General features: G+C 38.0%; 1 protein-coding gene across 4 annotated transcripts in view; it reads left to right on the top strand.

The window, feature by feature from the left end:
- Window positions 1-24,218, top strand: part of GLI3 (GLI family zinc finger 3) — a 274,948-nt gene that overhangs the window by 153,272 nt on the left and 97,458 nt on the right. For all 4 annotated transcript variants that reach the window (XM_079149884.1, XM_079149883.1, XM_079149885.1 and 1 more), the window contains exon 4: window positions 2,139-2,244. In XM_079149884.1, the coding sequence (XP_079006010.1) occupies window positions 2,139-2,244 (106 nt within the window). The remainder of the gene's footprint in view (window positions 1-2,138; window positions 2,245-24,218) is intronic.

The following is a 24,218-nucleotide window of genomic DNA, read 5'->3' as shown; positions in this document are numbered from 1 at the left end:
AAATAATTTTCACAAAAAATGGTTAAATAAAATTGAATGGTTTAGCTCTCCAGGGGTGACATTGATTGCTGGAGTTAGGCACAACAGTGAATATGCCAAGATTGCTGGATGAACTTTCAACTTAGCGAATCAACTGTTAATGTCTGCATCACAAAAGAATTGACCCCATCTTCTTTACATCCTAAGTGGTGAACTTAAAATGTACTTAGTTTTTCATGTGAACTTTATGAAACGTCTAACATGTGATAAATGGTTGGGTAGTTAGTATATTCCTTACCTGTTGAATTTCTAGCATCATTGCCTGTTATATCACAGTGACAGTGATTTGATAGTGCCAAAATTATTCCTTCCCTCCTTCCATACCACTGCATCTGCCCTTTCCAAACCTTAGAACAAGCAAAGAATACATTTGAATGAGTGACAGTTTTTTAGTACAATATCCCTTTGGGACTATTTTCTAGGTTTTAGATCTGGTGGAACACTGATAGAATTATAATTTCGCACCTCTTCCTGGCATGCAGCTCCTATCGATGTGATACCTATAGTTTTTACACTTTTATTATTTTTCTCAATAACCATAGTCTTATATCGTCAAAGGAAGGCCAAAAGGGCAAAGCTCAAAACAAGAGAAGTAATGCGTATTAAAATTTTTAAAAATATCTGTTATACTCACATTCTAAAAGATACTTGCTGAAGAACATTTGGGAAATAGAAGGATGTACAGGGGAGAACGTTACAACCACCTGGAATCAGCAGAGATGCATGTAGTGGTTGTCCACTTCCTCTTATAAAAATTCACAGTTGAGATGTGTGTTGCCAACTTCAGGATGTGATCTGCATCCTGGTCTTTGTGTGTTTGGATGCATTCCACGCCCCATGACCTGGTCTGGGTCTTCCAGTAGCCAGCAGAACCTGTTCATAGGGCCCCCTTTGGACTCTCCTTACAGCCTACTTCTCTTAGCACAAGGAAAAATCTTGAGGCTTCTCTAAGTAACTCAGAATCATTCCAAAGCTTGTTTGGTGTACATATTGCCTCCTGACGTGTTGGTAATGTCTGGGCTCCACAGTGACCAAGTGTGGAGGGCTCATATTTGAAGAAGTTTCTGCATATTTATTGTCATTATCAGTCTCACAGCTTGGAGTCAAACTTCTAGGTTTCAGTCTTCTTAATCTTATTTCTTGCAACTTAGGAGAAACCTTAGTATCGTTACAAAATATTGGTCTTGCTTCTAATTATAAAATCTTTTATAACTTTTAATTATTTTTTTACTATGCATTAACTCCTTTTTTATATGAAAATTCTCTTCAGATTTGCAAGAGATAATGGATATCAGTTAGTAATTATAAAGCGGGGGGGGGGGGGGGGGGGCGGTAAAGGAGCTATTTGAAGGCAGACAGGACCCAGGAATCAGTGGACAGTATATCAGAGGAAGAGAAGGGGGAGGCGGTCTGGGTCAAAGCCGATGTTAGGGCTACACTGTCAGAAATCTCCTGAACTTGCTTTAAATCCCCTCTCTGAGTCTGAGTGAATCTGCTCATCTCTTCTAGCCAGTCCCTCAGTCTTTCTCTGGCCACGTTAGAGATTTGATGCCCTGGTGTTGGGACTGTGGAGGCCTAACCCAGGCCCTGAAGGAGGGCAACATGCATTTAAATTAAAAAAAAAATAATAAAGTGTGTATGTACACATATAGATTCTAGCAAAAACTTTGGAAAGGATACCCTTAAAAACAGCAAGGGCATGGGAGACATGAGACTAGTCTTTATATTATCATGCCTTTGTCTACAATTTACTTGACAGTGTAATTTTTCCTCTTGGCTTTGTGACTCCTTTCAGCCTCTGCCTCTGGGCAACTTTTCTTCTAGAGTGGAAGCCATGCTGTTCCTCCTCTTACTTTCCTGCCTGGGTTTTAGTGGGATTCAGAGACTCCACTTTTTCTGAGCAGGTATGTAATACTCACCCAATCATACTTGTGTAGCACCTCAGTGAACCCAGTCATTAACTTTCAAGAGTTCTTTCAGAAATTCTAAAAGTAGATTCAGCATCGGTAGTGAAGACGGCACAGCAGTGTCACCTCATGAATTGAAATGCTGTTTCCAGGTGTTCCTCTTATGTACGGTGGACTTTCTTTCTTTTTCAGACCCTCCTCATCTTTTTCCTGCCTTCCACCCTCCTGTACCAATTGATGCCAGACATCATGAGGGCCGTTACCATTATGATCCGTCTCCTATTCCTCCATTGCACGTGTAAGTATTAAAACTTTACCCATTAATGAAAGGGAACAAAATACCAGCTTTGATGGGCTCAGGACGTTGTCTTAATGGCACATCTATTGGGCTTTGAAGATGTGATAGAAGTATAAGATTTACTTCTGAAATACAGCAGATCTATCTGTTCCTGGATTCACTGAAGCAAATCCCTGCTGTTTCCTGAGGAATGCCTGTCACACTAGGTAGCTGGCAAGTACTTCCTATATATTTTGCTGACGTGTGTTCTGTGGGCTGTAAATACAAAATTAAAAATTAGAGGCTTACTGTAAGGGGTAGTGCTGAGAATATGTATTTGGTCAAGATTAGGTTTGAAATTTTTCATGCTAAGATTTTCATTTCATGAAATGCCTGTCCTGGGGATCACAATGAATCGTAATGAAATTTTTATGGTGAATTTTCATAGCCCCCGTGGTATGTACACCAACAGTCACTTGATTGATGGCAATGTCACCCAAACAAAATGGCAAATGTGATCGAGCACATGGTTTATACAAAGATAAAAGAAAGAATGATTGTGATAATGTGTATTATAAAAGAAAAAAAGAAAATCTCGTGGAAATAGATATCATCTCCCTTGGTTTGAAAGAACAGTGGATTTGCAAACTAAAATAGTGTTTATTTACATTACTGTCCAGAAAACTGTCCTATACTGTAATAATTGGAGCCATTCTCTGGGAGGGGCCGTCCCCTGCTAATGGCCTTGATACACACATTTAGTCATATGTAATAATCACCCTTCATTCTGAGACAGTAAAGTTAGAAAAGCACAAATAATACTTTGAAGAATAATGCTGGTTATTTAGATGGTAGATTGCATCTCCCTGGCTATTAGTTACAGCTGTGTAATTACATATTATGCTGAAGAAAAATGAAGTTGTTTTAAAACAAGTCCTCCTCTGTGAACAGAATTAATTGATATTAACAGTCCTAACTACATACCCAAGTACACATATAATATTTTACCAACAGTTTTTTGGATCCATCTTCCATTACTGAATTGTAATTTCAGTGTAGATTTGCCTGGAGGTAAGTAATAAATCTGTGTTGCAGACTTCTTTAAGCATTAAAGGAAAAGTGGGTATTTATAGAGAGAGAATGCAAGAAACTTGTGACTTATTCTTCGACTTTTCTCTGCAACACAAGTAAGTATTTACAGCATTCTGAAGCCTGCTAAAAATACACTCACATAAAACCAAGAGGCCAATTTAAGACCCCAATACAAAGGGAAGGAAATTCCAAACTCAGTCTGAAACATGACATGTGATTCACCCCATTATACAGAGCTTTTATGGTATAGATGGGACCACATGGATCTCAGACGAGGATCTGCCCTATGGCTTGGAGGCCTTGGAGACAAGGATGGCTAATTCCTCCCAGACTTGAGGTTCTGTGATGAAGTAATTTAAATCAGATTTCCTATGGAATTTTAGAGTTCTTTACTTTTTCAAAAATTATGTTCTAGAGGAATTTTTAAAAATGAGTTGATGTAGTAGCCTTACCTGTTTCCTCTGGGTTCATCATAGTTTGCCTTGTAATTAAATTCAAATATGAATTTATCAGTAAAATTTCCAATTCTTGGTTCTTTGGCAGAATATGACAGTAAACCTTCCTGTGTTCTCTATGGTGTGCTGTAGACCCTACTTATTTTACCTGCACTGACTCTTAGTGATAACAGTGCCACAGAATAAGAATCAGACAGTTCAGGACTGGAGAATGATGGAGCAGGGTGAGGGAGTTACATTTTAGGTATTACTTCGAGCTGGGATTTCTGTGCATTTGAATGCTTCCTACTTTCTCAACCAAGCTTTAAGGTCTTTATTTTTGCAGCAGTTGACGAAATTATTCTCCAACAGCTTATCTGTATAATTATCAAAGATTCGCAATGTACGTCTGGTAGATAGATCATCTTGAACCTCAACAGAGAAGTCCTGGAGAATTCTGAGATGGAGTGTCATTGCTGTGTGTAAGGGGCACGGGGAGCCTGGGCGTCTGTGGCCTCCTGGGACTGCTCTATTTGGCTTGTCCTAGCAAGTCTCTAGGCAGATGCTGAGCTAATGAAGTAAGCCCCAGGAAGTTGAAGCAAGTCCCAATTCCATGCCTTTATAGCATGACATTCTCCCTGCATTGCCCTCAATGATCCTCCCTCTCTGCAGGATGAATTCCTGCTAATATTCATCCTCAGAACCTGAGTCAAATGCTGCCTTCTTCTGCTGACCCAGAGGCTCTGTTGTAGTGATACCTTTATTGCAGTGATTTTTTCTCTTGATTGGTAATTTATCGTTAGTGGTCACTGCCACTTGTGGTGCCCAGCACTTGGACAAGCCCTTTGCACAAGGTGCTCAGTGAGCAGTCATGTTGGTCCAGTGTGTGAGAGGATGGAGGGACAAACAGAGGCTCGATTTCCCCTTTTCGCTTTGCCACTCACTTGTTCTGTGACCTCTGGTGACTTGTTCTTGATGTGATGGTTTCATTCATGGAAGTGAAACTATCTACTTTAACCAGTTCTTCAAATTGCAGGAAGAATTCAAAAGAAGTAGTGTTTGTGCAAGCACACTTAAAAACACAGAGCTATGGACAAATGTGAGGGTTAGCAGGTGAGGCAGGTAGGGCCTAGCTCTGTGATGAGTGCTTGGGCTGCTTCAAACCTTCTGACATATGATATGGAGATGCCTCTGAGCACCTTGAAAGTGGAGGGAATTTGGCTCCATTTACTGAATTCTGCAAAGCAAGTCTTGTTAGTGTTAGAAAATGATTTTGTCTAGAATGTGAATTTTAAAATGCTTTCTGTATCATTGTGTTATAGAAAATGAGATCAAGTGAGCTTATTAAGCTCTGAGAGTAAATATTTTAACTCCAAGAAGACAAAATTGAGGGGAAATTCTCATTATTCTGTATATACAATTGTTCTTTGGGTGCCAACTTTAGAAAATAAATTATAAGTCTCTGAAAAACAAGGATTTGTGCTGATGGAAATGCCGACAGATCTCTGTTTAGAAAGATGGCAGGCACCGTGATAATTATGCTATCATATCCCATCATTAAAGATTCTATTGAAAGAGGTTTATAAATTGCTCCTCTTTTTAGATAAACCACCCTATATTAAGGCATCAACGATATGGTGCAGAATTAAATTAAAATCTCATAAAATGAAATATGTTCTGTATTAGCTGTTTGACACTTAATTTGCCTCTGAATGAGTAGAGGAAATCACAAATTAACCTGCCTTTGTTTTTCCAACCATGGCTTATTAGGTGTTAGAACAACTGCAATTACAGCCTAATAATAACCACTAAGCCTTATAAATATGTACGGAAATACGTCAGCTTGTGTGAAAGAACCCACTTTGTTAAATGGAATGCCTTTAGCTTACCCTGCTTGCTCTCACAGTGTTATCCACAGTTTATGGATAGGCAGTGTAGATATAGAAACTTAAATTGATTCAAATGCAATACTGGAAATAATATTTAAATTTATTGGTATTTCCTTTAACTCAGAATCATGAATTTAGATTTAGAACATGTAAGTAGGACATGGAATGTGGCTATCACCTCTCTTTGAGTTGTCATATAAAGGCTGTTTATAAAATGTACAATTCCTGGATTATATTTATTTATTTTGAGTAGTTTCTTCAACAGTGCATAGTGGAATCTTCCCTTATAGACTATCAGAGTGTCTTTCTCAAATCATTTATTATGACCACTGATTTATTTGGAGCATGAATGACAAAACTCGAACCTGTATACCTACAGTCAAGGCAGTAATTTTATGTGTATTTTTACTTGGTCTTTATATTTGCTGCCTGGCATTGTTTACTTCAGGGCTGTATCCTTGCAAAACCTGGGATGACACTATTGTATTCTATGAGAATTAATGATGCCCTCTAGACTAACATTATTACCAGCTTTAAAATTTTCACTTGGATATTTAGAAAATTGGTGTTTACATGCTTCTACCCCATAATAAACTAAGGGCTGCTTTCTATATCAGTAAAGTACTTTTTTTCTCTTGAATTTTGAGTGTGTGCTTTTTTTTCCCTAAGTGTTAGAATTCACTTAAGTATACTTAAAAAAAAAAAAAAGTAGACATGGTATATTTCTAGAAACTCAAATTATTGAGTAACTTTTGATTCTACTTTGATTTTATCCAGTCTGGATTTTGGGGGGAGGGGAAATCTGTTCTTTCCACATAACCTTTTTGAGCTCTAGTCTTCTCATTCATGAACCAATATGAATTGGATTTTGGACTATCCCATTGCTTCATATTGAGATCTGCAATTTATTTTCCAAAGCAGGGTCCTTAGTTACTAATCCATTATAATAATTATCTTTTCAGTGGAGCTGAGAGCTTCCCTTGCATTATGCTGTGGATGTGAACAGTCCTGAACCCAAGTTTCATCCTGAGCCAGCACATAGAAGCCAGTGCATTCCTCCATCCACTTTCCTAATTTGTTTTAGAAAACTCTTTATCTTTTCTGTCTTGGAGGAAGTGAGGACTCATATTCTGTTTTTTCCATTGAGTCAATATGGCTCATTCTGGGCAAGACTACCTGACTCACTGAAATCACTCTACCAAAGTAAGTAGAGCTGTTCTTCCCATTAAGAGTGGTCTGCCTCTTGGTGCCTAGAGGAGAGGATTCAGTACAAGGAAGATAATTAATATTAGCCGTGAAATAGAGTGAACTGGATATAGGAAAGACTTTGCCCCCAGGATTAGGTTGCCTTCTAGGCATGAGAGCAGAGAAAGGAGCAGTAAGTTTAGAGAGTGAGTATATTCATTACTTCTCAGAGAGAGAACACTCTAAGAAAAAGATGTAACATTATAGTAAACGCTTGGAGAAAGAAACAGTAAGTAGATAACCAGAGTAGCTCCTGAGTCCCCCTTCATCCCTGAATTCAGTGCCTTCCTTTTTGGGAGTTCATATAATATTTATTCAGGAGAAGCCTTCAGCCTAGCCACTTACTTAAAAGTGTGATGGGCCCATATACCTACTAGTGATTTCATTGGTTTCATTCTCAGGGAAACCACCACTAAAATATGGAGATTTAGCAAAATCTTATAATTGTATTTGGGACCATAACTAGTTTGGAATATTTTAATAGCATAATTTAAAATTAACAAAGGAAAGTTATTGTTGTAGATATTTGAAGTCACCTTGTATGACTGGGTACCATTTTATTTATATCTATAGCTGCTTCCCAGGCACTTTATATGGAAAGAAAATTAATGAAATTAGCAGTCTTAAATGGACAATTTAAAGAGAAGACCAAAATATTTCAATGATAAAGTAAAAAAGGAACACATAATTAAACATGAAAAAGCATGTAAAATTAAATATTAATTTTAAATTATATTTTTAAATGTAAAAAATATATAAAATTGAATATGAAAAAACGTGGTTTTGTATTGCCTTTGATCCTAGTGACTAGGGAGACTGAGGCAGGAAGCTCTTTAGTTTGAGGTCAGTCTCAGCACTTAGTGAAACCCTGCCTCAAAATAAAAATAAAAAGAACTGGGATGTTGTTCAGCAGTAAAGTATCCTGGGTTCACTACCTGGACCAAAACAAAATACAATAAACAAAAAAGACAAGAAAACAAATTCTAGCGATTATAGCTAGTGTTGAGTACTTACTATCAGTGAGGAACAATTTTAAAGACTTTCTATAATTATCTCTTTTAATACTTATAGCAAGGTGATTATGATGGAGTTATTATGATTGGCCTCATTTTAAGAATATGGATACCTCAGGGCTGGGGATATAGCTCAATTGGTAGAGTACTTGCCTCACAAGCACAAGGCCCTCTGGTCAATCCTCAGCAACACACACAAACACACACACACACACACACACACCAAAAAAAAAAAAAAGAATATGGATACCTTGACATGGAGAATGGAGAACTCTTTTAGGTTAGGAGTAGGTGATGCCATTATTTTAACCCAGTGTCAGACCCTACTCCCCTTCCTCATGACTGTTATGCCCTGCTAGTGAAAATGAACACCATATACTTTGCAGCCCTAGACTACACTTAACGGATATGCACAACTAAATACCCACAACACCTGAAAGGAAGTGTCCAGTGTCCCTGGCTGTCATCACCTGCAGATTCCTAAGGTGGAAATATGGCAGTGTGGAGAAGGGTGGTAAAAAGCTATGTCAAGTCATTTGAACTAATAAGCTTGTTTGTAGCCAAAAACATAGAACATATACCAGTGTTTATTGAGTAGAATTTATGGCACTAATACTGCACAATTTCTATATCCAGACACAGGTGTGGTTTTGTATACTGTGATTCATTAGCTCTGTGGAATGTGGAGCAACAGTTAATTACATCTGAGAAAACTATATTAAAACATGGGTAAACAATGATTAGTGAATACAGCAGTATATCCAAGAGAATGTAATCCATGTTAAACCAGATCACTGTGTTTTCCGCCTGGCACCTTTTTTTTTGAATACCCATGGTGTCCTTCCTCACTTCATAGTTTCCCTGATCAGATGTCTGCTTATCAGAAAGTGCTGTGAAGAACCATCTAAAATAGGTTGTGGTCTGTGAGTCAGATCTGGCCCACAGACTGTGTTTGTGAATAAAGTTTTATTGGAATGCAATTTTGCCCATTGTTTATTATCTCCTGTGATAGCTTTAACAATATAAGGGCAGATTATAGTAATTGTGACAAAGAGGTTTTAACCTGAGAAGCCAAAGAGATGGTTTGCCAACTCTTGCTCTAAAATAATACCTCATCTAACTTCACTCTTTGCCAGATTCTCTGCTTTAGGTTTTATTATTATTTTTTTAAAACTGGTGTCATGCATCATGTTTTATACTTTCAGCCATTTCTACTGCTATTTCCAAGATTTTTTTGCATATAACCTCAGTTCCAAAAAAGAAAGTGAGCCCTATTTGTTTGGTCATGGTGTCTCACAATCAACAGAAAAAAATTAAAACCTGTGGCATTTTCAAGAACTCCCTTAGAACTTCTATCTACATAGTCAGTCCCTCAGGTTAAGTATGAACATGTGGTTGAGTTTCAGTTCCTAAACTTTCAAAATTTTGATGAGCTGGCAACATAAATCCACATCAACCAATACACATTATATTTTGCACTAAGAAATGAACATGAAACAAATAAATTATACTCAAAGGGCAATAATACTTTGTTCTGTTTTACAGTGTTTCTAATGACTGAAATATTGAATTTGATCTTCAGTTGCAGAGAAGTGGGCCCTAATTATAGTGTGTATTCAGAGTCTGAGCGCCAGCTTCTTGGATAAAATTCCTGTGTTCTTTGTGCTGTGCTCAGCAGCACAGTCCGGGAGCAGATATTGACTGAAGTATTCACGTTCACTGAACCGGAAGCCGCCGACTCTATAGAGGCTGCTGTCAAACCTGTTGCGGGGGCCTGGGAGGTACTGGACTGTAACCGACTTTTTTTCTTTGAGTACAATGCTTCCACTCATGTTAAGCCTGGCTTCAAAGAAAACAGAAATTTACTGCCATCGTTTTATTTATTTTTCAAAATATGCATTTGAGAAAATTGAACTTTAACAGAATCTGTCCCCACAGGAAGACACTTGGAGGTGAGTTTTACATGATGAATACTGCCCAAACTGAAGCCGCCTGTAGCTCTTCCTATGTGGCCATCTCTCCTTCACTTAGGTAACAGAGCCCACTTTTCACTAAACAAAGACATGCCATTTCCTATAGCTGCACAGCAAGCTGAGTTCATTTCAGTCCTTTCCCCAGGGGAACAAAGGCCGATGACACAGGGCTGCCTGTCATTCATTCTTATTATTGTTGCATCCCTGTCCCTGCCCCCAGGGAAATTCATCCATCAAAAACTAAAATGTGAGCAGATATGTTTCCAGGAACTGCTTGCTAACTTTTAGAATACTAAGTAACAAATTAGCTAGTTTTTTACCTCTTCTCTGATCCAAGCACACTAAAAGGAAATAGCAGGAGAGAAGTAGGGTTTAAAATTTATCCACTGAGTCTGTAGTATAAGGTAGTAAGATAGGCATGTTTTTTTAACAGAATATTCACTAGATATATGGAAAGAGATTTGAAAAAAAAGCCATTTTTAGTTTTGGCATGATCTTTGTAAAAGGCATACTGGAATAGTAATAGGTAGGCTTATTGTGGTTAGATTAAAAAGTAACATCAAATGGTTCCTGTGCTAACCCAAGTGAAGGGGTGACATTATATAAATATTTAAAGTTATGATGTGGGAAATCATCCTATCCTTTTCGCTCTCCCTGTCCCTCTTCCTCTTTCCTCTCTGTCTGTCTCTCTACTCCAGAGTGTACACGCAGGAGGAGAAAGAATGCTGGACAGGGATTGCCTTAGGGAATGAGATGTATTTCCACTAGAGGAAAAAGTGACAATCCATAACTCAAAGCCAAAGGCCACCTAAAATTCCTTTATCTAATGTTCTGGGTTATGCAGCATCTCACATGTTTAAAAGTGACTGATATTTAAAACTTTTTATGCAACTGCATTCATTAACAAGAAGTTCTGAGTTGGGACTGTTACAGGGAACAGAAACAACCCCAATCTAAAATTCTGAACCAATACTAAAGTGAGTTATGTGTGCAGTTGCAGTTGAAAGCTTTCTCTTTTTATTTTTTAAGGCATTCTTTTAACGATTTACCTGTTGAAGGATCCCTGGCTTCTAGACAGCACCTGTAAATTGTTCCTAAGGAGCGAGTGCTCTCACCACAGCCCCAGGTAGCAGGTGCTCAGTTTGAGTGAGGTGTGTCAACTCAGCACATTAAATGATCCCCTCACACCCTGGGTCCCAGGTTTGACAAGGTTAATGTAAGTCACTGCCTACCTGGGAATGATTTAGACACTAATGACACCACCAATACTCTGAAATGGATTCACATAGTATCCAAATCTTGCCAAGTTCATCATAAGTGAACAGTATCTCTATCAGATGGGAGTGAGGTGGGGTGAGCACAGCACCAACAGTTAAATGATTTGCTTATTTGCAGAACAAATCACTACACCATGTTGCTTGAATATGATTTACATTTTTAAGAAGGCCTCTAAAGAAAGTATTCCTGCCTTACTCAAATGCTTCTTGCCTCTATTCAAAGTAACCTCTGGCTCCTGCATAAAACAAAATCCCTGTATTCTTAACCCCTGTTGTTTTCAACATACACTATAAACAAAAACCTGAGAAAATTTTCAGCAACAAATTTGCAACTATAAACTGTAACAAAAGCAATTGGACCTCTAATGGGCACTCTGATTTTTCATATCCTATTTCCCAGGGATATGACAGATTGACTTTAGCCGTATGTTGAATCATATCAGTGTTACACAGCCTAACAGGTTGGCTGTATTTATTTAAAGTAAGAATTTTATGTTATTTTATGTAGCTTCAGTATGTTACTATATATGTATGTACACACACTGCACTCACATCTGTCCATTTTCCCTGTGGTAATATCTTGTCTTTGGGACTTGTCAATCCAGACAGCATAGTCTTCCATCTTAGTGAAGCAGTGAAGAGGGGAAAGGAAGGTCAGCCCCAAGTATTCTAATCTTGTTTTAATGATCAAAATCTGAGCACCTCTGATGTTGGATTTTAGGTCTTCATTGATACGCCTAGTCATTGGACTGAGGGAAGAATAACCAAGGTTAAGTTTCCACCAAAAGTCGAAGAATAGTGGGGCTGGGCTAAAAGCAGGTACAAATTGCTGCAGAAGCTAAGCTCTGGGGAGGGAATCTCTCCAGTTGAAAAGTTACACCATTGCCAATGCCATATAAGGTTTGTGAGAGAGCCCTGGAGCATTTCCAGAGTGGCTCTTCATTTTCCCAAGTGTGGGTAGCAGGCTGTGGGGATTTGACTTAGCTGATTCACATGCTTCCAAAGGCTTTCCAGTGATCTGAGGAACAATCGAAAGGTGCATTGCAGCATGTGTAATTTGTTACCCTCCCCCACCCTTTCCCATCTTTTAGCCCAGGCAGACATAGGATTTAGTTATTTAGGTTATTGTTTGTTGTTTCCATGTTGTTGGGAGGAGGGAGTTGTGGAAGTTGAATTGGAGGTAATGAAAAGCCGAGTCCACCCCCTTCCTCCAAGTGTATGGAGGGAAACCTCCTTCCTTGGTCTGTTTGCTTTGCAAGGGTGTTCTTTGATGAGGTCTTTGTTGCAGGCACCCACTGAAGTCTCAGTGTACTCAAGCTTTAGAAAAGGCGATTGGCCCGTCTTTGTTTTCTTTGTTGAACTGTTTATTTTGCTTTCTTCCCACGAGGTTCCCTGGCCCTGCTCTGACAACGCTTTTCTGCATGAATTACATTCCTCGGAGCCACAAGTCTCCTAATTCTTCCAGTCCATTTGATTCCAGCCTGTGTGATTAGTCCATGGCTTCGATCTGCCGTGGGTCTTTGCCAAGCCGAGTGCTTGCTAAGTGCCCCTAATGTGGGGACCCAAAGACATTTTTTAACCTCATTAGTGAGGAGAGAAGTGCTTCATGCCAGCTTAATAATGTGGCTACTCTTGAATCATAGCTTTACTAGCTTTAAAATCAGTGAAGGAGGCTACTAAGTCATTTAGTTTCCTTTTGAGTGTGAAGAAGGCAGTTGAAGGAGGAGACTTGAGGTTATTGTATTCCTGTTCAATTTAGAAACATAAGTTGTCCTGGGTGGGGTGGGAGGGGGAGCCCCTTCATGCCATTTAAGTTAGTTCTCATTTGTAAGGCATCTTATAATTTACATTTCTGAATTTCAGACATTTGCATCTTTAAATCACATTTCATCATTAACACAAAATGTATTGCACCTCTCTGTTGAACTAATGAACTAAATAAAAAATTATTCATCTATTTTAATCATAGCTATTGCTTTTTCTTCTACATATATGTTATTCTCTGAAGTGTGGTTTATAACTGGGACAGATATTAACAATTGACAGACTTTAAAATTATACATGTTTAAGCCTTAGTAAATATTTCATTCTTTAATGCATTATAGTTCTTTACTGGTCTTGGTAAAACACTGTCATACACCTCAACAAAACTCAGCTGTCTTAAGAGCAAAATTCTGTAAGGGGGCTGTTGGATCTGTTTTCACGTGTGTGTGCATGCAGGTGTGCATGCCCATGCACATAAGAACCTTGACTTCACTAACAGGTGGGATTCTTTGTACCTCACTGGGAGCCTGCATTCATTGGTGGTATACCCAGAAGCAGTTTTAACTTGGGACTTCCAAAAATGAAGACCAAAGAATTTGTCAGAAACGATGGAAACATTGTTGATTGAAATCATATAGTGAAAATGCCTACTTATACATGGAAGATCTTCCCTAAAGGGGAAGTCCCAAGCAGTGTGCAATGGCATGGTTTAGGTTTCTTTGGGATCCTCTTTTCTTAGCAAGGCCTGGTTTGAAGTGGGCTCTTGACATCTGACCTTTGTGAGCCCCCTCAAATGGCTGGGTATCCTCAGGGCAAACTTCTTCGTGAGTGTCTTTCTACCAGTGCTTCCTTAGGCAATAAAGGTGGTTCTTCACATAGGGAGGATTTATTAGGAAGATATAGTGAAACCTCCTTTGGTTAGAAGAGGCACTTCCTGCTTGGACTGGTCTCTGAAAACAGATCCCCCAGGGAGCTGGAAACAACTCCTCTAATTCTTCCTGTGTAGCACAGAGAAGAGTCCCTCATAGTGGCAGCTGGATTGCAGCTTTGCTAAATAATTGCCTCTAAGCACATGCCTTCCCTTCCCATACGGTGTTGGTCACATTAGTCCCTGATAAGGCTGTTTTCATGGACCTCAAAGTGTAATCCCAGAAAATTCAAGCATTGTTCTGTTGGCACCTGGCGTCTGCTGATCCTCAATCCTGTTCACCACTGTTGTTGAGGTACCTGTGGGCCTCAGTCAGCTTCCATTCTCAGCTCTGCCACTTGCAGGCTGTTGCTGGATGTTTTCTCTGACCTCCGTGGGCTTTGTTATCATGTTTGAAATAATGGAGTTAGAACAAATGATCTCTAAGATCTCATCTACTTCACCTCCCCATGATTTCAGGAATGTCTTCATGAATATGTTCAGATTTGTGCTTTGTTTTTTTCCTTGTGTGTGGACACTTAGAAGGGCATTTTGTAAAAACACTGTGGCTGTAGGCCGTGCATGCCCACATGCCACTTTTTCCCCCCTGAGCCATAAAGTTCCTAGCTTCCTCTTTTCCTCGAGTGAAGATCTGATGGGAAAGTCCTGCCAGAATGCTGCTCACACGGCCCTCATTCCTCCCTCTTCTCTCCAAGGGGCATTTTGCATGTTCCTCACTTCAGAGGGCCACCGTGGCATTCTCTAGACAACTGAAATGTGAACTCAAATAGGTTCCCTTGGAAATGGAAAGGTAACTGGGAAATCACGCCATACTGCACTGTTGAAAGCCTCAAAAATGTTAAAATATAAACTTATTTAAGCATATATGCACATACTTGATTTGAATTGAGATAATTTTCCTCTGTGTTTCAAAACGGACTTTGATGCTCACTGAAGTAGTCATCTTGAGAGGATGGATTGTTTGATTTCTTAAGAATATTTTAGATAATACCATTTCTGTTTTGAATTGCACATTGGGTAGCATGAGCACTATCTTTTCACCCTTAGTCTCTACAAGCCCTCCAAGTCTCTCTGACTGTGCTCAATAATAGCAAACCTTGTCCTTAATGGAAACTGCTTACTGCTTAAATGATTATCATTTCTTATAAACTAAACAAAACAAAAAAGAAAACAGCAAAACGGACTTTGAAGCTAGAGTATGTTTGAAGCCAGTTAGATATTTACTGTCAGCTTACTTAATCCATCCAAATCTACTCTCATTGTTCAATCCCATTTTATATCAAGAACTCAAAGATGTAGCATTCATATAGCACTTAACACAGGACTGTCCCTGCATAGGTATTTGATGAATGGCAGAATTGCCTAATACATACCTATTCCCATGTTTAAATCAGCCATTTTAAGTTATACATCCTCTTTTTCTCCTTTTAACAGCTCTGAAATTGGGATGTATTTTATAATCTGTCGTGTTTTGTAGTCATTTTTTGGTCATATGGAAGTTTCAGGTTATCTCAATAAAATTTCTGTTTTTATTTCCCTTTTTGTGCATTTACTGGAGTGGTAGAGGATAAAAAATATCTATTTCTTAAATAACTTTAAAAGAACTGTTTTGATAACTAAAGTAAAAGTGGAAATCAATAAGGAAGTATTGTCTTATTCATTAGCACCTAATGTTGAGTCTTTAGATCAATGTCATCTAGAGTTGATAAAACACAGTATAGATCCTATATGTATTATATTTGTGTGTACATAGGAATTCAGAAAAAATTGAATTTATTGTCAAGTCTTTTCTCCTAAGATCTCAGACACATTTTTTTTTAAACATTACAATAATGGACCTAGTTGCAGGACTGCAAAGTTAAAATGTAAAGAGAATGTTTTCAAAATGCTATTATGGCCCAAATCCTAGAAATAAAAAACGAGGACATCTTCAGCTTGGAACAGCATAAAGGAGAAAAGCATGTGTTGCGTGCTGGTTATGCTGGTGTATTTGTGCAGATGCATAGCACAGGCTCGGAGAGGGTAAGACTTCATGATTAATGGTGTTTATTCTTGACAGAAGCCTCCTTTATTTATCTGCAATACAGTTTAGCGATTTTATCAGGCCCCTGAATGAAAAATATTCAGTCATACCAATATTGCAGTGTAAATTGAGTAGAGTCACTTTTTATTATATCTTTCTGCCTTATCATCTGCACAGTAATTTTCTAGCAGAGGTTTGATATGGAAAGGCTGGATTTAGCTGTACTTGACACAAAGCCTCTTCAATTTCCCCTAAAAGTTCAGGCTGCTCTTAGAAATGTGTGTGTGTGTATGTGTGTGACTCTGTGTATGTGTGTGTGTGTGTGTGTGTGTGTGTGTGTGTGTGTGTGTGTGTGTAATATATATAAACCCTCTTTCTTATCCAAGCAATTTCAGGATTTGAAAGAATAAAGATAAAATGCACAAACCTGGATAGGAGAAATATTGTTAATATAAAAATATCTAATAGCTGTGAACTCACTGGTAAAAGCTCCTTTAGTGTTTAAGCTTATGGCTCAGTACTGCACCTTTTGCATGGCTTCATGGTCCCACTTTCTTCTAATCAATCACCATCCAAATCCAATCAGCATAAAGCCCGACCCTATCATTCCTCCTGGGAGTGATATCAAAACTGAAGACCAGAGTGGCCCAGAGAAGACATCAGTTGCTGGAATAATGGCAGTGCAGTTCTAGAGGAATGGAGAGAGGAAAAGAAGATATCTCATTTGTAGAATGCACAACTCATTTGTAGAATATTCAAATAATGTGTCACTAAACTTTTAATAAGAGTTTATTCAAGCTGCAGACTTTATAGCATTAATTGTCGAAGCTAATCAATGAGAGATGAGTACCATTGGTTTGAATCATAAATGTTAGATTTCAGGACCAATGGGGACTTTAAACCTGGTATGTAGAATAAAGATCATTTAGTCCAAATCCTCTCATTTTTACAGACTTATAAAGTAAAGCCCAATAGCTGTTGCCAGTAAGTCTCCAGTCTCATGCACAGATTTTTCAAGGGTAATATGAGCAAATAATTCTTTCACATCATTTACATGTCTCCAATTAGTTTAATCTTTCCTTTCTTGTGGTACCTGAAGATTTGCTTTCCTTGTGAACAAGGAGGTACAGGAGCAGACTTTATGGCTCCAGAGTAAGTCATCAGGCTCATTTTCATTCTTCAACAATGTTATTCTGTATTCCGGGGCAATGTTCTCTGAAACCATAACAAGACCCCTAAGACAAGTACCTCCTTAGGTGGAAATTAACACTTCTTTCCTGAGTAATATAGAGGAATTGTTCTCTGGTACAGTTGATAGACTCCTTTTCCATACTTAATTATTTATTAATTTTCTTTTGTATTACTGGGATTGAATCAGGTGGTGCTCTCCCACTGAGCTTTATCCACAGTTCTTTTTATTTTTTTTATTTTGAGACAGAATCTCACTAAATTTCTGAGGCCGACCTGGAACTTTGATCCTCTTACCTCATCTCCCAAGTTGCTGAGAATTCAGGCATGTGCCACTGCACCCAGCTTACTGAATTTGTTTTTGAAAAGTTGATCCCCTCAATGGGGATAAGATTCTGGAATACTGAAAAGTGTGTCTAGGATGTAAAATCTTAGTCTACAGGCGGTAGAGTCCTGCAAGCTCTCTTCCCACATAATGGGGGATGGGAGGGGTTAGTGTTAGGGTTAGGGTTAGGTTTAGGGTTAGGGTTAGGGAAGGTGACAAGAATGGAGGAAGGAAGGACTGTATAGAGGGAAAAGAGGGGTAGGAGGGGTTGGGGGGAAGGGAAAAAATAACAGAATGAACCAATCAACATTACCCTATGTAAATTTATGATTACACAAATGGTATGCCTTTACTCCATGTACAAACAGAGAAACAACATGTATCCCATTTGTTTACAGTAAAAAAAATTATAAATAAATAAATACATAAATAAACAGTTTTATTGAATAAACAGTTTTATTGGAATCTCTTGTGGGTACTTTTGGGTTATTTGTTCCTTTGGCTTATGGGCCTCATGACTAAAACTGAAAAGTTTCTGCATAAGAAGGTCACGATTAATAGAATTCTGCCTTGGTAGAAAAGTGACACCTGGGCAAATGGCACACTTCCCAGGCGCTTTCTAAGTATAGTTATTTCAGCTGACATGGGATCCAGTTGTCCAATGAGCCCCAGTTTCTTTCCTACCCTTTTGGAAAAGATATAATTTTGCTTATTTGAGTACTGTTGTGGAGACACAGTTCATCAAATTCCAGAAAAATAGGATCTATAGAATGAGTGGAGAATTGTCAGGAAAGTCACAGAAATCAAACCTATTTGAAATTTTTCACACTCTTTAAAGGAAAACAAGTTTTTTTTTTTTTTTAATTGAAAATGAAGTTGCTGATCTAAAATTATAGATTAACCATGCTCTTAAATTAATTTTGGGAAAAAAATTAGATCATATTACTCAGGTCAGATGGGGTCACTGCTTTTATCTGTTTTGTTAGAAGAGGTGAGATGGGGTTGCTCCTACATAATGCCCAGGGTGTTCCAGTATCTGAACTTGCCCCATCTGGCTTTAGGACAGCTCACTCCCTATGAGTTCCTAGAGAGAAACCATTACACAAGAAGGCAATGACTTGTCGAGCGTGGTGGTGCACACCTGTAATCCCAGCGACTTGGGAGGCTGAGGCAGGAGGATCGGAAGCTTAAAGCCAGTCATAGCAATACCGCAGTGTTAAGTAACTCAGTGAGACCCTGTCTCTGAATAAAATCCAGAATAGGCCTGGGGTTGTGGCTCAGAGGTTGAGTGCCCTTTGAGTTCAATCTGTGTTACCAAAAGAAAAAAAAAAAGAAAAAAAAAGGTAGTGACAGCAAGGCACCTTTGGCCTTAATTAGCTCAGAGCTCTAGTAATAGAAGCAGCAAGAATAAGAGTGTTGGCCACAGGGCCAACATCCACCGAGTACTCACCATGTGACAGGTGCCAGGCTAAATGCTTTCTGTATACAATAGTCTCCTCCTTATCCGTGGCTTCACTTACCTCAATTCAAAAAAATTTCAGAAACACACAATTCATAAGTTGTAAATGACTTATTACAGTATATAGTTCTAACGTTCAGTTTTATCATTGGTTATTGTAGTTAATCCCTTATTGTACCTAATTTATAAATTAAACTTTACCATAGGTATGGAAGTATATGGAGAATAAAACACAGGTATAGCCAGATGTGATGATGTACACGTGTAATCCTAGCTATTGAGGAGGTTGAGGCAGGAGGATCAGAAGTTCTAGGCCAGCCTAGCAATTCAGCAAGGCCCTATCTTGAAGTAAAAAAGGCTGAGGGTGTAGCTCAGTGGTAAAGCACCCCAGTATTCAATCCTCAGGACCAGAATCAAAAATAAAGAAAGAAAAAAAAAAACAATATCTATAGTGTTTGATAGTATCTGCAGTTTCAGGCCTCCATTGAGAGTCCTGGAGCCTATCTGCCGAGAATCAGATGGGACCTCTGTGCATTCTTGGTAAAAATTAAATAGGATGAAGCCTCTCTTTTTCCATCTAGGTTTAAACAGCCATAGAGCAAAACAGACTTTTAAAGATCTAATTCACTCAACTGACGAATCTAGGTCTGAGGTCCCACAACTGGTGTATGGAATAGGAGTTCATAATGCACACTCCCAGATACGTTGAAAGGGGCAATGGGAGAGAGACAGGAATACCTTTGCATGGAATATTTGGACTCCATTTTCATGACAGCAAAAGCTGCTAAAATAATGGTTTTAAATGTAATCTGCACTTATGGAACTAAACAGTTCAAAATTGATGCTATGAAAAAATGGATTAACAGCTACCATTTTAATCTGGTATATTGTCTTTCCCATTAGATTTCCCTCTTCTGCTTGTTGATAAAGTGTTAGAGACACACCTTGAGCTTTCTCTATACGAGGGATAATTGGGGCAGGAAAGAAATGTGTTCTACTATGAAATGTGTTTGCTTAGCTCCTAAGTACTTATTTGAACCAATAATATATTCATTAGGGGCTCTTTTTAATAATAATACATTATGCATTATAGTTTGTTGGATAGACTTTCTTTTAATTCTTGGACCTTGAAATTATAATCTATTAATATAGACATATTTACAGAAAACTTTTTTGGCAAATTGCTTTAGGCAGTCTCCTCTGGGAGGAATAAAATCAATTTTAGCTATAAATAATTTCATTGCTCTTGCAAGACAGCACTTATATAACATTTTTTCAGTTGTCAGAAGGACATGACCAACATAGTGTGAATAGTTGCTTGGCTTCTCCATTCACAGAAAACTCCTTTGATTGCCTTAGCAGTGGAGTCTCCCTATCCTCACCCAGAATTAATATACAGAAGCCTAACTTCCATAATTCACTTTGAATTTAGGCTAACGCACCAATTAGACTATCATTATTTAATAGCAGCAAATATTATTATATTTATTTATAACACCTTTTAAGGTATGGATGTTTTATGAATTTTGAAAAATACAAATCTGTATATATTTGGTTTTCTGAATTTAATAGAATCAATGGGAAGCACTATGAGGAATCTCAGTATGTTTGGCATGTATATAAAATATGCTTATCCCTTTTTAAAAGATGAATAATGAACAATATGCATAACAAAGTGTTATATATATGTATATATGCATATATATCTGTGTATATATGTACATACACAGAGAACTATATGTATTATCACAAAGCAAACCTCTAAGCACTAAACAAGTCTAAAATGGAATATAGATACATATCAGAAGCCCATCTTTTACACTCTTCCCCCGACCCAAAGGTGAATATTTTCCTAACACTATAGTTGACTTATTTTTTTTAATGTTAAAATTGACTCTTATCTGTTATTAAACTTTGTATAAGTGGGAACCATACAGGATCTTATGTTCTTTTGCTGCACTTCTTCTATTCAACATTATGTTTGTGAGATTTTTTTACATTGTAATTTGTTCATTTTCATAGCTGTTCAGTATTTCATTTGTTCATTGAATCATTTAGTCATTCTATTACTAATAGATATCTGGTTGTTTCCAGTCTTGAAGTGGATAAATAATGCTTCTATGGACCTTGGAATACATATGGCACATGTACACACACACACACACACACACACACACACACACACACACCAAGAAAACAGATTGCTGAATTATAGGGTACATATCTACTTAAGTAGCCAGAGTCCAACTGTTTTCCAAGAGACTGTGCTGGCTTATATTCATATAGTTTGAGAGTTCCTATTGCACCAAATCCTCATCACTTTTTGGCACTGTAAGCCTTTTTAATCTTAGCCATTCTAGTGGATGTTTAATGATAACTGGTTGTGATTTTGATTTGCACTGCACTACTCATGATGTTTATAAAAGTTTGTTAGAGGGCATTAGAAAAACTATTCTTAAGAGAGAAAACTTAAATTCCAGTGTATCATTTTTATTTTAAATAAGTAGAAAGTGTGTAATGCCTGAAAAATACTGGGAGTGAATACTTGAAAATGCTGATGTTGGTCAGTGGTGGATAGTTTGGCTATAGAGAAAAGCTCCTTTTGTAAACCAATAATTTCTTAATTTTTCTATTCATGGATATGAGTTCTTTTTATTTTCAGATATAAATACAAAGTAAAATTAAGAAAGTCATTCTCAAAAATATCTTGAGATGATGTTTCACCAGTAACACAAATATTACTCTGTTATAAAGAAATGAACTCTAACCCTTAAATTCTCCATTTAAGGAAGCATTCACTATCTTAGCATAAATGTGTACCCTAAGTAACACGTGGCCTTCTGTGGCCCCTTCTGTTCAGATCCTATCTGCCTTTAGTGGTGGTTCATGTTCCATATTTTTCATGATCAAGATGTGTCCTAGAAGCCGCTTATGAGTGCTTTGGGGCTCTGCCACCCATCAGACTAAATGCACTCCTATTCCTTATGTTATCGTCACTTTTAGGAGAAGGGACCAGGAATTGTGTAACCATATATTATATCTCTTGAAATCACTCCAAGTGCTGAAATAATATTGGTGTCTTAGTAGATGGATTTTCAATAAAATATATGTCCAAAGAAGAGGCATTGAAACATTTATCTGTGTTTCTATACAAGTGGTTTTTAAAAATGGAAATCCCAAATGGTAAATATGTAAAAGACACAAGTTAGTTAAACTGTCATGGGAAACATTCTTGAGCTGCAAGGATGATGAAAATAGGATTGGGAATAGAACCACATTATCAGTTAGAGCCCTGCCAGTATAGTGGACCCAGGGGCCCTTAACGGATGAGCCGCACCTCCAACCATTTTTTATTCTTTATTTTGAGACAAGGTCTCACTAGGTTGCTGAGGACCTTGCTAAGTTGCTGAGGCTGGCCTTGAACTTGCAATCCTCCTGCCTTAGCCTCCCAAGCTGCTGGGATTACAGATGTACACCACCATGCCTGGCTGACATGGAGTGGGTTGGGGCAGAGTTAAGAGGATGAACAAGTGATAAGAATGACTCCTGGAAATAGTAGATTTGTAAAGAAAAAGTGATTCATTGAGGGCAGGAACTGCTGAAGATAGCAGCTGCCCATGGGGAGCAGTAGCTGTGGGGGAAGAACACACACTGCAGAACTGTAACTAGAAGACAGGAAAGGGGGGCAAAATATACCCTGACTTCTTTCCCCCACCTCCAGTTCTTGCCAGCACATCCCATTAGTGGAGATCCAAGGAAGTGAGCCAACTGATTCAGCCCTTAAAGACCAGGCCCTGGCCTGGCTCTGTGGTGAAGGAGGTGAAAATGGAGTCACTTCCATAGCCATCTGCATTTTAGGGTCACCTGGTGCTTCCAGGACAGAGGTTATCTGTAAGCTTACCTCACACTCTACAAAAGACAAAGTGTGGAATTGTGCAAACTTCTGACATGTCTAGTGTATGAGTTGTGCGTACTGTAATTATTTTTCAACTATATGGAAAGAAAGCCAGATTTTTACTACAAATTGTAGTTTAATAATATTGTGCTTTTATTGAATGATTAATATATTGAAAACATATCATAAGGGGTAAGTCCCCTTCGATCTCTTGTTAGGCCTCTGCTTCAATATAAATAACAGTATCTACTTGCTCTATAAAAGCCAAAATGAAATGAACAATCGTGTTACGTAAAAACCCAACACTTTTAGTTTCCAGTAGTTGGAGTACTCATTCACAGAAGCAAGGGAAGTGTGTGCATTTCCAGTATTGCAGGCAATGTGAAAACAAACCGTAATAATCTGGCATATAAACCTTGCTTCATGCTCTCATAATGGGTAATGCAAATGATTAAACACTCTGATTTTAATCTTGGCGTTTTAGTAACCCAATAAGATAGATGAAAAGGCAGTAACGAATTAGATTACATAATAATATTTCATTCTGACTAAGAAGTTTAGCTATTCTTTGCAACACATATGTGCTTTTTGTTTTTAAGTTTATCATACTTAAAATTAGTATTAGGACATTTTTAACAGTGTTGTACTACACAGTTAAAAATGCCCTAATAAGAATCCTCTACTCTTTTCATTATAATCTATTTTCAGGGCCTTATAAAAAATTAATCTGAATTCAAATTATGGCCACAAACCAAAACAGCTTTATAATATTTTAGTGTCTTTGGGGAAAACACCAAAATAACCCCTATCTTCTTTCTTGTCTAAACTTGTGCTTCATTTCATTCCACTGGGCTGTCAGAAACAAAATGGTAGCTCTACTCATTATGTTTTCATGGCCTTGGAAAGACACATGGGTAGAAACAATAGAGGAGATGTTATTGCTATGTAGGGATATTGGGGCCTTGCATATATGAGCCAAGTTGCAGAGGTAATGAAGCAACACCTCATCTCCTCAGCCCAGCCTTGGCAGCCCAGACAATTCTCGCCTGGGAATCTCTGGTTTCCAGACAGCAGTTTGTAAGATTTTGTTTGGAGTCTCACAGGTGTGTTTCTGTCATCTTTTGCTACAGCATAAATAACATGGAAGATCTGTTTTTAGGCCAGTTTGAAGTTTCAGTGTTTTCCTCAGAATATTTGTTGTTTGGTTTTTTCCTCTCCGTGATTTGGGAACACCTTCAGTGATTGAGCATACAGAGCCAGAACTGTGTGGAGAGCCACAAAGACAGAGAAAGTGATGGAGGCCAACAGTAATCTTTGATTCTATTCCTATGTGTATCTATTGAAAATATAAACCAAGAGAGAGACATCTACAATTTCTTTTCTTAGCAATGCTTAAATTCTCAAATGCAGATTTTTAATAAATTCAACAAACATTTACCAGGTCAAGTATAGAATAGTTTGTAAACTTATATGTGTCATTTATATGGGGA

Source organism: Sciurus vulgaris (genome assembly GCF_902686455.1).
Source record: "Sciurus vulgaris genome assembly, chromosome: 8".
In the NCBI taxonomy this organism is placed as follows: domain Eukaryota; kingdom Metazoa; phylum Chordata; class Mammalia; order Rodentia; family Sciuridae; genus Sciurus; species Sciurus vulgaris.
This window is presented reverse-complemented; position numbering and strand designations above follow the sequence as displayed.